The 16,212-nt window shown below is 36.0% G+C and overlaps 1 protein-coding gene across 1 annotated transcript in view; it reads right to left on the reverse strand.

Annotated features, from left to right (window-relative positions):
* Positions 1 to 16,212, reverse strand: part of RAVER2 (ribonucleoprotein, PTB binding 2) — a 102,296-nt gene that overhangs the window by 36,782 nt on the left and 49,302 nt on the right. The window contains exons 8-12 of the mRNA XM_029945819.1: positions 13,269 to 13,395; positions 6,024 to 6,109; positions 4,576 to 4,641; positions 4,301 to 4,412; positions 1,950 to 2,218 (exon numbers count right to left, since the gene is read on the reverse strand). Coding sequence (XP_029801679.1) covers positions 1,950 to 2,218; positions 4,301 to 4,412; positions 4,576 to 4,641; positions 6,024 to 6,109; positions 13,269 to 13,395 — 660 coding nt within the window. The remainder of the gene's footprint in view (positions 1 to 1,949; positions 2,219 to 4,300; positions 4,413 to 4,575; positions 4,642 to 6,023; positions 6,110 to 13,268; positions 13,396 to 16,212) is intronic.

Raw genomic sequence — 16,212 nt, forward strand, 5'->3', positions numbered from 1 at the left:
ACTTTGAAGTTACCTGGTCCAGAAAGAGGACTCACTTCTACAGCAATCTGCACCAATGCTCACTCCCTGTCTACTTAATTGTGTTCAGTAATAGGACAGTCACGTCCTCATGGAATAGTCAAGCTTTTTCTTTGTTTGAAAGCTTCAGTTGTTCTTCATTATATGAAGCCCAAATCTGCTTTATTGCACTAGTTCTTACTGGCACTAGTTCTGCCTACTGGCAAAACACAAAATACCACGTGACTATTTGAGAATATATTTTTTAATGGATCTCCAGCTCGTCTTTCCTTTTGGGGTTACAAGTCTCCACTTCCCTCAAATTTTTTCAGAGAACCCGTTTTCCTGGCCCTGCACCACTTTGGCTGTGTTCCTCTTGATAGACTCTGCCCATTATGCGAATCACCTCAAATCAAGGTTTTCTAAAGACCTGGCGCTTTCTGGGCAAAAAGATACAGCATCTTCATATGTGACTTCTAATTGTTTCATTTTCCTCAAGAACCCAAGAAATTAATACTGCAGATAAATTTATAAAATTCATTCTACAAAAATTGCCTGAGCTTTCTCAATGAACAACTGTAGGGCACCCCATCCACACCTGCTGGTACGACTAGCTGAACAATAAAGCCACCTCCAAATTAATTATTTTGACATTTGAATACAGCCAACTACTACATGAACGTTTTCCTCAGGTGCTGCTTATCACCTGGGTTTTATACTACTTACAGACCATATGGTATTTCAGGGTATGAATAAAAATTAAATGTACTTTATTCTATCTACCAAGTTTAACATTTACAAATGTCACTGGTCTAAGGACCAATAAAATAATTGGGTAAAAACTTCCAGAATTAAAACACAGATTAGATTCTTTTGAGCAGATTAAAGGTGAATAACCGACTTCAACATTTTTCCGATTAAAAAAAATTTGTTTTGCCTTTAAATATTAAACTAATACCTAATTAGTTACAAAGCATACATTTAGAGTAGAAAAAATAAACATTTTGAAAAACATTATTATTTAATTAGAAAGCCTCATAAATATATCATTAGATAAGTATTAATGATACTCTTAAGCTTTTCCAAACTATAAATTTTAAACTGTTTATATTTCACTTCTGAAATATCAAGCATTTGTGAATATTAGAATTTTGAACTCTAATTGAAATATTGAATTTTAGAAAGTAAATATCTATAAGAGTAAAGAATCCATTTTTAAGTTATTTTACAGACTTAAACTCATTTTACTCAAACTGAAATTATTTTATTTACAGACAAACTGGAAAGTAATTAAGCATAGTCGCAAATATCTGCTGCCATAACTTATCAAAAGATGTGTTTTTGTTTGCTTATAATAACAGGGTTGTTCTAAGAGTGTAATATTTTCTTATGTTTTGTGAAGTAAATGCACACCATGATAAAGTCATCATGTCGGGGCGCCTGGGTGGCTCAGTCGGTTAAGCCTCCGACTTTGGCTCAGGTCAGATCTCACGTTCGTGGGTTCAAGCCCCGCGTCAGGCTCTGTGCTGACAGCTAGCTCAGAGCCTGGAGCCTGCTTCAGATTCTGTGTCTCCCTCTCTCTCTGCCCCTCCCCCTCTCATGCTCTGTCTCTGTCTGTATCAAAAATAAATAAAACATTAAAAATATTTAGAAAAAAAATAAAGTCATCATGTCATTGATATATGAATTATCTAGCTTGTAATCCATATTTATATACTTTATGTTATTAACTTTGGAATTTAAAAAATACTTAAGTACTTTATGATACTTTAAAAATTATATTACCTGTAAAATGAGCTCCAAGTTAGAATCCTCTAGAATTAGAATTAAAAATATAATTTTAAAGGAATATACGTATATATTCCTGCATAGTATCTACATACATGTAGTATACATGCTATGTGTGTGTGTGTGTGTGTGCACGTGTGTATGCACAAACACAATTTTCTTACCCCTGAACTTATCTCCGAGCCTCTTGCTTGACTTTGCTGTTGCTTATGGTGTCCGGTCAGCAAGCCTCCCGCGGTAAGGTTTGGAAAGCTCTGAAGAAAAGCCTGTGACCCTGAGAAGTTTCCTTCTGCCTTCCCCACCGAGGCTGGCTGTTTCTCCTGAGCATTCCCGTGCGCTGGCCCCGCTGGTCCAGCAGTGTGCTGACTGGGAAAGAACGGTAACATGCCCAGTCCAGCTGTTACAGTTGTTTGCATTGGAATCAGACTAGACGCTGTAGTGAACCACAAATGCAAAAAGGTTTGGTTAGACAAGAGTTCTTCACAACAGTCCTTTGGATTTTTGTTAAGATATGGGCAAAATGTGGAAAACCCTATTTTGTGTTCATGAGAGAAGAGTTAAATTTAAAAGGTGAAACTAGTGGTTGTAAAGTAGCAGATTCCTATACGGGGGGAAACCCCTATACCAGTAATCATGCTTTCCTTATTTTCAACCAACTTCCAGGATAAGCTCAAGGACATTTTAATTCCAAGTTTTCACTGTATTTTGTAAAGTATGAGAGCAAAACATGTGTACGTTTTGGCACTTAAGTTAGATAGGTGTCTCTGTTTTCATGCACACACAGCCACTGCAATTTGCCTGCTTCTGTGCTTGAAGGGAATAATTAAGTCTTCAGTTTAAAAAATCGTCTGACACTGAAAAAATAAAGTTACATTAAATCCAACAATAAATTTGACCAATCACCAGTTCGTAAGAGCTGACTGTGGGTATCTTTCCCAGCTCCTGAATTGTGTCTTCACGTGGGTAGCATGCAATTGGCCATGATTTGCAGAGTTTACACACAGACCTCCACAAATGCTCTGAAAATCAAGGCTTTTTTTTTTTTAGACCTAGAGAGCTGGTTTTTAAACATCAGCACAACACTGGTTTAAAAACTATATTTGTGAGTAAATAGGCACCATTTTAACATGTGAAAGCTTTACGTTTTTATTTACAAGAAATACCAAGAAATTCTGGAAGAAATGAAAAATTTTAATAGTAAAATTCTGAATAATTCCACTTTTTAAAAATCTATGGCTTGCAATTAGAAGAAAAGAGCTAATTTTGATAACTATGTTAAGTCAAATTTATATTTTACCAATTCACTGAACAAATTCCTTAAATTACTTCTAGTACTAAATATGTAGAAGTGGATACTTCAGTTCTTCTAGCAAAGTATTTATTTGGACATTTTGAATTTTAAATGTTCTTAAACCATTGTATGTGAAAGCAAGCACCTTATTATTTAACCTAACATAAATAATAAATGTGCATAAACTTTTAGTGTACGGAATTTAATTTTGGGGACAGGGCCCCCCCTACCATAAAAATTTCTACACCTGTCTGCATACTAGTTTAACTTTCACCCAGTCAATTCCAACAGTCAGAAGTGATGGACTTATTTGATCATTTGACTTGTTGGCTTTATATAGAGGTGAAATACGCTACTCTATATTTACCTTTTTTAAAAAATTATTGGTGGCCCTTCTCTTTTCCCAGCATAATCAGTTCAAACAAATTTCAATTACACTTCAAACTGAAAGTAGCTTCCAAATCCCATTCCAGTAAGAGATATTGGTATAACACAAGCTCTTGTGGGGCACCTGGGTCCGGCTTCGGCTCAGGTCAGGATCTCACAGTCTGAGTTCGAGCCCCGCGTCGGGCTCTGTGTGGACAGCTCAGAGCCTGGAGCCTGCTGCAGATTCTGTCTCTCTCTCTCTCTCTCTCTCTCTCTCTGCCCCTCCATGCTCACATTCTGTCTCTCTCTCAAAAATAAACATTAAAAAAAAACACATACGCTCTTATTTTTCTAAAAATAACTGTTTTGTTTAAAGTTGTCATTTCTTCAGAAGCACGGAGTACATGTGCTGTTATTCTTCTTCTACTGGTTTGGAGATCACATTTTAAAAATCATACAAATAAATAATCAAAGTTTACCAAAATACCACATGTTTCGTTAAAAGCTAAGGGTTTCTCATTCAGGCAAAAATTAACTGGATACCGATGTAATATGCTGTCAGCCCAGTGGGCAGCACGTCACTCTCAAAGGGATCTGTGTCTTTGCCTCATGCTGCTGTGAGCCTTCATCAAATATTAAAGCACATCCAACAGGGGAAATGTGATCTTGACATGGAAGCAAGTCCATCAATAACTTACCAATAGTTTTCTAATATTAAAAATAGAATAGCCAAGAGGGCTCTTAAAATTTTAAATGACTCAAAATTCGACCTCTCTATAAATAAAAGTGGAATACAGGTCAACCATCTTTAAATCTCAAGTCTGTTTCCAGACTTCTCGGTAAATGCATGTCATTTACTTTTATGTGCTTCTCCATGATGACCCAACTCTGTTTTCAAAGGGAGTGCTGCCCCCATCCCGACCGCGCTCTGAAGCACCATGGCTGGGGGCTCTCCAAGTAAGCCCGGTTTCTGCGAAAGAAGAAAAGAAAGTAAGACTTCCACCCGTGGCAGCAGGATGTCACCAAATGAAAAGGCTGCCCATGTGAACACTCATAAACAATCTGACCAACAGCCTGGATTCAGAAAAGGAATAAAGTCATTTCAAAAGAAAAGAAAACAATGCCATACTTACATTATTAGTAGGAATATTCTCATACTTCATTAATTGCTGCTGTGCCAATGGTACATGAGAAAGATTCTGAAGGAATAAATTAGAAGTATTACCCATAACTGTGCTCTGTGAAAATGATAAAGCATCAAGTTAGTTTAATTTTGAAAAGCTACTTTTCACAGAACCCAATTCTTTTTTTTTTTATGTTTTTATTTATTTTTGAGAGACAGAGAGAGACAGTGTGAGCAGTGGAGGGTCAGAGAGAGAAGGAGACACAGAATGTGAAGCAGGTTCCAGGCTCTGAGCTAGCTGTCAGCACAGAGCCTGACACGGGGCTCGAACCCACGAACCGTCAGATCATGACCTAAGCTGAAGTCAGACGCTCAACCGACTGAGCCACCAGGTGCCCCTCACAGAACCCAATTCATTGTAAAGTCAATTCTCCAGTTGATCTGAGCAAAAGCAACAGCTTCTTAATATCCTACTTTCCTAGTTCAGGCAATGCTAACTAATTCTTTTAATAAAATACAAGGTGTGACCATGCGGTCATGAAACTAACTCCACGTGCTCTCCTTTTTTCTTTCATCCTTCTTCCTCCCCTCCCCCCTTTTTGGCTTTAATGTCAGTACCTTTGATCATTTTTTATTCATTTAATCATCCAACACATTTACTGGGCACTTTATATATGCCCAGGTACAGTGCTACATAGTGAGAAATACAAAAGATGATCTGCCCTCACAGATCTTAGAGGCTCCTGGGGGAGGGAGACATTAATTAATACTAAAAACATATCATTACAAATAGTAATAAGTATATGAAAGAAAAATACAGGAGCTATGAGAAGAGTCGGGGGATTGGATTTAGGTTAGTGAATTCGAGGACATTCTCCCTGAAGAACTGACTCTTGCACAGAGATCTGAAGGCTGTGGAGAAAGAAGCAGGTAAGGTCTGGGGGACTTGGGTGGTACTGAGGTGGGGAGCATTCTAGGCAGAAGGAACAGCAGGAGCGAAGACCACGGGAGAAGAGAGAAGCTCCTTCGAGGACCAAAAGCAGGCCACTGTTGCTGGGACAGTGATACCCAATGAACAGGAGAGGCGGCAGAAGCCAGCTTGGACAGGGCTTCTGGGCAAAATGAAGCATTCTTGTCATAATTCTAAAATAAAGATGGGGCAACTGGGTGGCTCAATCGATTAAGCATCTGACTTTGGCTCAGGTCATGATCTCACAGTTTGAGTTCAAGCCCCACATCAGGCTCTATGCTGGCAGCTCAGGGGAGGGAGCCTGCTTCGAATTCTGTGTCTCCCTCTCTCTCTGCCCCTCCCTCACTCACGCTTTGTCTCTGTGTCTCTCAAAAATAAAGAAACATTAAAAAATATTTTTAATAAAAAAATAAAAATAAAGAGACTATTGTCAATACTCTGAACTTCTCACATCACTCTTCACACCATATTATAACTAATATATATACCTGATGTGCTTTATTCAGATGTAAAAATGCAGGAGAGATGGATGGATTCATCAGATGTGGCAAGCTGTGAGGTGTTCCAAGAACTGCTTTAAGAAAATAAAATTCAACGTTGAATTCACTTCATGACATATAAGGGATTGAAAAACAAACTCCAGAAAGCACAAATAAATATATTTTCAAAGCTTTTAACAAGTTTATTTTAAGGTCAGTTACATACTGACCTTGTCATACACTGAGTAATAAGCTCCCTTCCCTGTGATTCAAAACTAGAATTGGATTTCAAATCCCAACACCTTCTGTCAAGATAATAAAACACCAAACCTAGTCTTTCTCCTCACTAGTGCTTAGAGCAACAAAACTAATTCCATGGCGTAGTAAGTATAATACTAATTGAACCCCCGTCATTTGCTCCATATTTTTGTTAGGTGTTTGGGGTGTGTTGGCAGGGCGTGGGGTGGGCGGGAAAGCCAAGAATATACAGTCTTTTCTTTTAAAAAGCTTACAATCCATTTAAGAAAAGAATATATGTACATAAAATATTTATATAATAAAAACAAAAGGAACAATACAGTACATAGTTGATAAAAGGAATAAATGGTAGCCACACTTTTTATCAAGTTTGCCTGAGCACAAATACAAGAGTATATATTAAAAGAGATGTTTTCAAAATAAATAACATAAAGACAGAAACATGAGATAGGAAATATGTGAAGTAATTTCATCTAATTATTACAAAGCAACTAAAAATGGTCAGGCACAGAAAGTGCTTCAAAAAGCATTTCATCTTAGGAAGTCTGGCTGGCTCAGTTCATAGAACATGAAACTCACGTGTCTCTTGTTCTGTGGGTCATGAGTTTAAGCCTGACATTGGATGGAGAGCTTACTTTAAAAAAATAAAGAATTGTGTTGTCTTACTTTAAAAAAAAAAAAAGGAGGGGAGGGAGGAATAAGTGCCTTTAAAAAAAAGCATTTAATCTAATGATCAAAAATATTTGAAATTCATATATAACATGTCTACAGGTTTATCCTATGTTTTTAAAAGCACAAGTTTTTATTACTTACTAAACTAGACCATCTTTGGAAAATGGTTCAAAAGTGTTTTATTTGGGGGCACCTAGGTGGCTCAGTTGGCTGAGCTTCTCACTTCAGCTCAGGTCATGATCTCACCATGAGTTTGAGCCCAGCTGACAACTCAGAGCCTGGGGACTGCTTCAGATTCTGTGCCTCCCCCTCTTTGTCCCTCCCCAAATCATGTGCTGGCACACGCTCACTCACACGTATGTGTGCTCTTTCCCTCTCTCAAAAATAAAATAAAAGCAAAGTGTTTTCTTTAGAAGAACACTGTTTCACAACAGGTGGTAGGAAGATTAGGTCATTAGCTGAGTTGTTTATAAAGACAGATTGTTTATTAGGAAAGAGGGATAAAATGGTCATTTCATAACATTAAAGGGGTCATCAGGAGGATACAACAATCTTAAATGTGCCTCAGTTAATGAACTTCAAAATATAGCAGGCCAAAACTTCTAGAACTAAAAAAGTAGACAAATCCACAAATATGGTCAGAGATTTCAACACTACCTCCTCTCTTTTTTCAGTTAGTCACTATATTTTGTTATAGAACATTAAAATTACTTTTTCACAGCTTTTAATGAATACAGTATTTCCCAGTTTAAAACAACCACCACCAGAATCAAAACACTCTGGAAATGTCTGGTCTCTCATATAACTGCCCTTATCCTTAACTTCTCCACTGTGCCCCATCGTCTTGAACAACACTTGAACATCAATCAACAATATGTACAAAAGACTATGATACATGACCAAATGAGGTTTACCCTAGTTATAAACGGTTGGTTTAACATTCAAAAATTAATGTACTTCATCATGCTAGCAGATCAAACAAAAACACTTATGATCATCTCAATTAATGGATAAAAGCACTGGATAAATTTCAGTAATTATCATGATGAAATTTCTCGGCAATATAGAAATAGAAGGCAAAGTTCTCAGCTTGAAAAAGAAAATTTGTGAAAAAGCTATAGCTAACATAACAATAAAAGAATGAATGTTCTCTCCTCAAGATCAGAAACAAGGCAAAGATGTTCAACGCACAAATTATGCTGGGATTTCTATTGCAATAAAGCAAGAAAAAGAAGTAAAAGTCACACATATTGAAAAGGAAGAAGTAAGATTGTGTTTATTTGTGGATTACATGATTGTGTATACAGAAAACCCTAAGAACAAAACCTACAAGAAATAATAAGCTAGATTGCAAGGTCCAATATACAAAAAATCAAGTGTACTTTCATATGCTAGAAATAAGAAATTTGAAACTAAAATTTAAAAGGCAATTCTATTTAAAATAGTATCAAGAAATGTAAAATACTATGAATAACTCTGACAAAATATGTGCAAGATTTGTACCCTAAAATTACAAACCATTGCTGAGAAAAATTAATAGGACCTTAATTGAGAAATGTACCATATGTATGGCTCACCCTCAAAACTGTTGTCAATTCTGCCCATTCAGTATAGATTCAACACAATTGCAATTAAATTAGACATTTTTTCATGGAAATTGAGTCTGGTCCCACAATTTATATATTAATACAAAGGACAGAGAGTAGGCAAAACAAATAGAAGGATGTACACTGATTTCAGGGCTTGTTATAAAAAAGCTACATTCATCAAGACAATGCAGCATTGGGATAAAGACAAATACTTATATCAGTGGAATAGAACGGAGAATCCAGAGACAGAGCCATACATACATAGTGAACTGATCTTTGAAAAAGGTATCAAGCAATTCAATGGAAAAAGGATAATCTTTTTAAACGGTGGTGGAACAACGATAAAAAAAATTAACCTGTACCTTTACTTCATGCCATAAACAAAACTTAACATGAACCACAGATCTAAATATGAAAGACTAAATTATAAAATTTCTCAAAGAAAATATAAGCGAACCTCTTAATGACCGAAAATTTGGCAAAGATTTAAGATATCTTAAATTTGACAAAAGATGTACAAATTATAACAGAAAAATAAATTGGACTTGGCCAAAATAATAAATTTTGTTCTTCAAAGGACACTGTTAAGAAAATAAAGGAAAACTTACAGAGTGAAAGAAAATATTTGCAAACCCATACATACAACAGTGGACTTGAACCTAAAGAATACTCACAACTTAGTAAGAGAAAGACAACTCAATTTTAAAATGTGCAAAATATTTAAAATGCTATAACAAAAGATATAAAGATGACTAATTAGCATATTAAAAGATGTTCAAAATCATCAGTCAAAAGGAATAGTCAAAATCACTGTGAGATACTCAACAGAAAGGCTAAAACTAAAGGAGGAACATATCAAGCATTAGCGAGAAGACTAAGCAAACTCGGTGAGAATGCGCAGAGGGCTCACCACAACGGAAAACAGATGGGAGAGTTTCTTATGACTCAGACCTGTGTCTACCACATGTCCCAGCCACTCCACAGCTAGATATCCGGCAGAGAGAAAGAAAAGTCTACAGAGAGACTAATACACAGATGTTCACAGAAATTTCATTTGTAATGATCCCAAACTAGAAGCAACCTAAATGTTCAACAATTCAACAGAAATGCAAACTGTGGAATGGAATACTACTGCCCCACTAAAAAGAAAAACTATGCATACATGAAACAACATGAATGAGTCTCAAAATAATAATTTTATTTAATTCCGTTTCTGTAAATTTCAGTGTGATTCCATTTATATAAATTTCTGGAAAATACAGACTATAGTGACAGAAATCAAATCAGTAGTTTCCTAGGGATGGAGGAGAGGGAGACTACAAACGGGCAAAAGGAAACTTTTGAGAGTTATAAATATGTTCATTATTTTGATTATGATGATATACATATGGGTGTATGCTTACATCAAAAATTATGTGCATAATGGTTTTATAGATGTCAACATAAATTTTTACAGTCTAAACATGTATAGATTAATATGCAATTGTACCTCAATAAAGCTGTTAAAAAACAGTTTAGACCATAAGTAATTGCATACTAGTTAAAATTTAAAAAGAACACACACATATATAAAGAAAGAAGTCTAGAATATTTACATTGTATTTCTGAAATTGGTTAAAAGGTCTGGGTGGAAGAGAAAAGATAAGTTGGGTCTGGGAGGAAAATCAAGCTGCTGAAGTATACAGATGAGACGGAAGAGGGCAGACAAGGTAGCTGGGACTTTACAGACCGACCATACGTGAGTAAGAAGGTTGTGGAACAGAGATATAGCGGACGGGGACTGATCTGTAAGTAAATATGTAACTTCCTTTCATTAAAAATAACAGTTCTGTTTTAGGTGCAGGAGATTAGTAAGACCTACATTTTTGCAGTTACAGAACTTACATTCTAGTGGGAAAGACAAGCTAAAACCAAGAAAATATGTGTGAGTTTTTTGAGAAATGAAACAATGAGAAGGAAGAAGAGGGTATAAATATATATGTATGTATACACACATAATTATAAGGAATTATAATTCTTAGCTTGCTCAGAACCCTCTGTGAGGAACTCAAAATACAGTAAGGGATAGAGTTAAGATACAGTAAAGGAAATACAAGCAGAACTTACTGACTAACAAGACACTTCATCTTTCCTAAACACCAAGAAACTTTCCATACATCCTCCAGAAGCTTTGCATGTGTTCCAGTTAGGCAATTTACTCCTCCTCCCTTGCCACTCCACACAAAGGGAAAAAGCAAGCTTGGTGAAATAATTTCTCCATCAGTGTAATATTGAAACAACCTATTTTAAAATTGTGAAATTAGCCCTAAAATAAGCATAACTTATTTCTTGGCCATACATCCATTTGAGTAGAAAGGCGGAGTAGAGAATATATATTCTTAGATGAAAAGAAAAGACAAAAACTAATATTGGAGAGGAATTACTAAAGAGAGCCCAGAGTCCAAAGGTGTGGACAATATTTTCCAAAAGCCACAAGAGCATGATACACGACCCTCAAACACATACAATTTTGGACTACATTAATAGGACCAGAATGATCAAAGGAGGGAAATGCAGATCAAGACCCATTTAGAGAATACGTTCATGTCCGTGCACATCCTATATCTTAACAACTCAGAAAACAGGCTATTATCTACAAGAGAACAACTAGTTGGGGAAGCTGGGGACATATTATGGAAAGTCAAACATAAAGTCTCCAAAGAAGTTAATGAGGTATAGGGAAAAATACTAGAACTCTTGTTCATGTTAACTTTCATCTTTAAATAAAAATATTAAGGTTTATCATTTCTTAATATACGGGTCAACAAGGGTACATTTGTATAACTGATACATAATGGACACATAGACTGTATATACTGGGGCTCTGCTCAAAATTTATTTTTCTGATAGAGCTGCACATTCAAAAAATAAATAAATTTTAAGAAGACCACTGACCTGGAGAAGAGAAGACAAAGAAAACCAAAAATGACTAAGGTTTCATGGTAGTTGTCTTTTCAAATATTGTAAGAAGTCCTTTCTTAAGGAAGAAGGAATAGATTTATTCTGTGTTTCTTCAGAGGAAGAACAAGTGGCTAAAATTACAAGGATTACTATCTAATATTTAAAAAAAGAAACTCTAGTAATTAAATTTGTCAAATTAGGGAATAGGTTGCCTTGGGAAATAATGAGCTTCTCATGCTTTAAATTATCCAGACATAAAAAACTATCTCTATGCCATTAAAATTAGAGAATAGATATCTGATTATATAACAGGCTAAATCAGAAACTTCTAAAGTTGCTTCTTACACATAAATAATTGATGATTATGGGACATACTTATTACTATGAATATTGTTGTATAATAAAAAATTTAACTGGTCTTTGTCTCTGGTTCCTAGAAGGAAAACTAGTTCTTTAGAATCTTCTGAGTGTTACAAGTATCCTTGTTATGCTAATGAGTGACTCAAGGTGGACCCTGACCTGGGGACTGATCTTGTTTGTCAAAAACTCAGACTATGTGCTTAGGGGGCTGGGGCTTTGGGCTGTGTGGTATCAGCAGCTCCTCTGGATCTCCAGAGAGAGGAAGGAAACTGGAGACTGAGTTTAATACAGCTCATCATGCCTACGTAACAAAACTCCAATAAAAACTCTGGATGCCAAATTTACTTCAGTAGAGATCGCTAGCTGGTAAACGCACAGATGTGCTGGGAGGGTAATGTGCTCTGACTCCATGGGAAAAGATCACAAAGCTCTGCATTCAGGGCCCTCCTAGACCTTGCTCTAGGAGTATTTTCTTTTGGTTGTTTCTCAGTTGTAGCCTTTGTGGGGTATAGCTCAGTGGTAGAGCATTTGACTAAGTTGTAGCCTTTATAAAAAAAAAAAACTGCAATCATATGTATAGTGCTTTCCTAAGTTCTATACAAATCATCAAACCTGAGGTGGTCCTCGGAACCCCCAAATTTGTAGCCACCTGGTCAGAAGTACAGGTGGCTTGAGGACCCCCCTGACCTTACAACTGGTGAGAAAGGGAGAGGCAGACCTGTTGACGACTAAGCTCTTCGCTTCTGAGGTCTGCGCTACCCTGGGTAGTTAGTGCTAGAGCTGAACTGCAGTCCACTAGTCGGTGTTGGACCAGGTGGGTTGAAACAAACATAAAATGTATTTAAACATGTTTATTCTAAACTTTAATGTTGAATATAAAAATTCACTTCATAATGCTAATTTATCCATTTTATGTACATACAGTTGTGCATTTCAAAAGGTAGGCTCTTATCAAAGGAAGAATACTAAATAGATATTTAATATATACCAATATTATAAAGATTTCCATAATGAATTTGTCATTTTCTACAAAGTAAAACAATTTTTTCAACAAAAACAGTAAGAGCAAAAAGGAAACAATGTTAGCATTTTTGAACAAAGTAAGTCTGTTAAAAATACTACTTAGAAAAGTCTCATATCCTCTGTTTATACAGTTCATAACAACATAGCATGTTAATTATCTGGTCTTTAAAAATTCCTGCAATTAAGAGCTAAATGGGTTTTAATATTTAACATTTATTAAAAGTAAAACAAATCAGAAAACACACAAGCAGACTGTATCTACCAAAAACAGTTAAAACACATTATCACCTCAGACCATCAATTAAAATTCATTGACAACTCCTAGAAAAATATTTTTGGACTAATTTAAATGTGTTTTTCATGTAAACAGCACAAGCTGACTTCTACGTCTGATTGGTGTCCATACGCTTACCTGGCTTCATGGCTCGCCCACAGAGCTGGGGTTGTAGAAGGACTTGTAACAGGGCAGGGTTGTTTAAACTTTTCATAATCTGTACAGGATTCGGCTCTGGAAGTAAGCCTTTTTGATTACTGTGCATCTTCAATAAATACAGAAATAGAAAATATTACAACAAAGGAGAAGTACAAAAGATGACATTTTAAAGGCTTTCCTCCAGAAATTCTCATTCATCTGATCGTTTCTTAATGATAAAGCCCAACTGCCTTATATGATACATTTAAAAATATATATCCTACCACAATTTCTAGTTACAATGTTAAGATATATACTATATATGCTGTATGGTATATACTGAAATCCTCGTAAAATGTCCCAGTGAAACACAAATGGGCTCTAAGAGGACTAGTGATTTAGTAAGAACAAACAAAAACAAAAACAATTTAGTTAACTAAATCTCTTCATACGAGCAGAAAGATGCCAAGGGTATCTGAATATATTAACAGGGAGATAATTTGTCAATGCGGTATGAATACCTTATACTACCAAAGAGCCTTATTATAATGTTTCTCCAAAGCATAATAATGTGGGTTGCCTTATGAATAAAAATTTTCTTATAATAAAGGTCTTTATTAAGTTAATCTTCTGATATAAAGGTGAACTGGACACACATACATTAATTAGGAGCTTCCTAAAAATTTGAAATTGTTTTCAATTTTAAAAACCAACCTGATAGATGAGAATACTAACATATGGGTAGCATAAAAACTATAAACTTAGTTCATAAACATAAAAAACTATAAACTTCTAGTCATGAAAAATGTAGAACTGACAATGTACCTGGAATCCCTCTCTAAACCCAGATACTGTAAAAATAGAGGGGCAGGGTGACAAATCTGAAAATGGGACACAAAACCTGTGAGAAATCACTGGTGAGACAGAAGGCAGCAGGTCCCAGGGCGGGGGCAGCCATCAACAGAGAGCATGACACAGCCTGGACCCACAGCCAGTTGGGGGAGGGCATTTTCCTTGTGCAACTATGTTGCTGCCTCCACACTGCCCTCTAGAGATGAGGGCTTTCCTGGCCAGCACAAGGAGGGAAAAACAGCAGCATCACCCTAGTGACAGCCACAGGACCAATGAATTAAGAGTTTCTCAAAGGTGTGGGAAAAGGGTTGCAGCCGAGGACAGACAGTTAAGGGCGAGGGTCTCTGCCTGGCTCCTCACCTGCCTTCCCTAACCCTGGCTAAGATGAACAGGCTTTAATTCTCCCCTGCCCACCCTCTAATCCCTCAAACTCTAAACACTCGCATACAGGGAAGCAGATACGCTCCCAGGGAAATAAGTATTCACAGAACACAACAATTAGATATGTGGAGAGTACGGAGCCCTGAAAAATTATAAGTAACAAACTGTAAGAGACACCTGTAAGAGATAAGCCAGAATTCATGGCTAGGAAATAAGAATGCTGCATAGTAATAGACATAATAAATATCCTTAAAAAATATTTTTTATCACTAACGTGAATCAAGGAGAAGCAGTTACAAAGAAAAATCAATTTGGAAATAGTGGGTATGAAAAATATACATGTTAAAAAAAGAGAAAAGCAGCCCTCGCTTACCAAACACTTGGCACTGTTCTAAGCACTTTACATGGATTGTATACTTAGTTTTCCAAAACGACTCTACAGAGTTGGGACTATTATCACCATTCTATAGGCTAGGAAACTGAAGAAACTCATACAGAGCAATACTCTTAACCTCTAACCTGTGCTTGAACAGATAGGTTAAATAGAATACGTCTTGCTGAAAAACTAAACAGTGACTGGAAAGATCAGTTCAAAGAAAGTTCCCAGAAGACATCAAAAAAGGATAAAGAAGTGGAATATGCAAATAAACAAAAGAAAACAGGGAAATAAGAGATGCAAATAAAGCAAAAGAGAAAAAGCAAGGCAATGAAGAGGGCAGAAGTGTCAATCTGTATAAAACAGGAGTCCCTGAAGGAGAAGAAAAACGAATGACATCTTTGAAGAAATAATGGCTGATAATTAAAGAAAAATTAAAGGGCCCAGAATGAAAAGAATTCAGTGTTCCAGATATGATGTATAAGGAAAAAAACACACCTAGTCACATTTTTGGATATGAAATTTAAGAATATCAAAGACAAAAATGCTAAAAGCTTCCAGTGAGAAAGACTGTATTTCCAAAAGGAACAGGAAATAAATATTATCTCCCTCAAAGTCATCAACACTGGATTTAAGAAGGCAACAAAGTATTTTCAAAGGGCCAAAGGAAGAACTTTGAATCTAGATTTTTATATTTTTATATTTAGCTATTACCTAAGTATGTGAAAGAAAAATACTCCTAACTATACAAATTCCCAAAAGTTTTTTTTTTACCACATTAATACCTTTTCTGAAAATCATGAGATGCAGTAAATGTAAGATAATATTACATGATATGTGCAAATAAACATATGTAAGATCATAATTAATCTCAATCTTGCATATAAAACCTACTACCCTGGGGGAAAATATTTAAGGCAATCATAAAATAAAAATGTAGACACCAATATGGTGGCAAGTGGGACAGGAAGAAGGCAGTAGGATGGACATAGGAATGACTAGGCTCTCCACTGTTATTCAACATAGTATTGGAAGTCTTAGCCTCAGAAATCAGGAACACAAAGGAATAAAAAGCATCCAAATCCAAGAGGAGGTTAAACTTTCACTCTTCACAGATGGCATGACACTCTATACGGAAAAACCAAAAGATTCCACCAAAAAACTGCTAGCGCTAACCCATGAATTCAGCAAAGTCACAGGATATAAAAATCAATGCACAGAAATCGGTGGCATTCCTATACACCAATAATGAAGCAACAGAAAGAGACCTCAAGGAATTGGTCCCATTTGCAATTGCACCTGAAACCATAATACATCTAGGAATAAATCTAACCA

The sequence above is a fragment of the Suricata suricatta genome, chromosome 8, assembly GCF_006229205.1.
Source record: "Suricata suricatta isolate VVHF042 chromosome 8, meerkat_22Aug2017_6uvM2_HiC, whole genome shotgun sequence".
NCBI lineage: Eukaryota > Metazoa > Chordata > Mammalia > Carnivora > Herpestidae > Suricata > Suricata suricatta.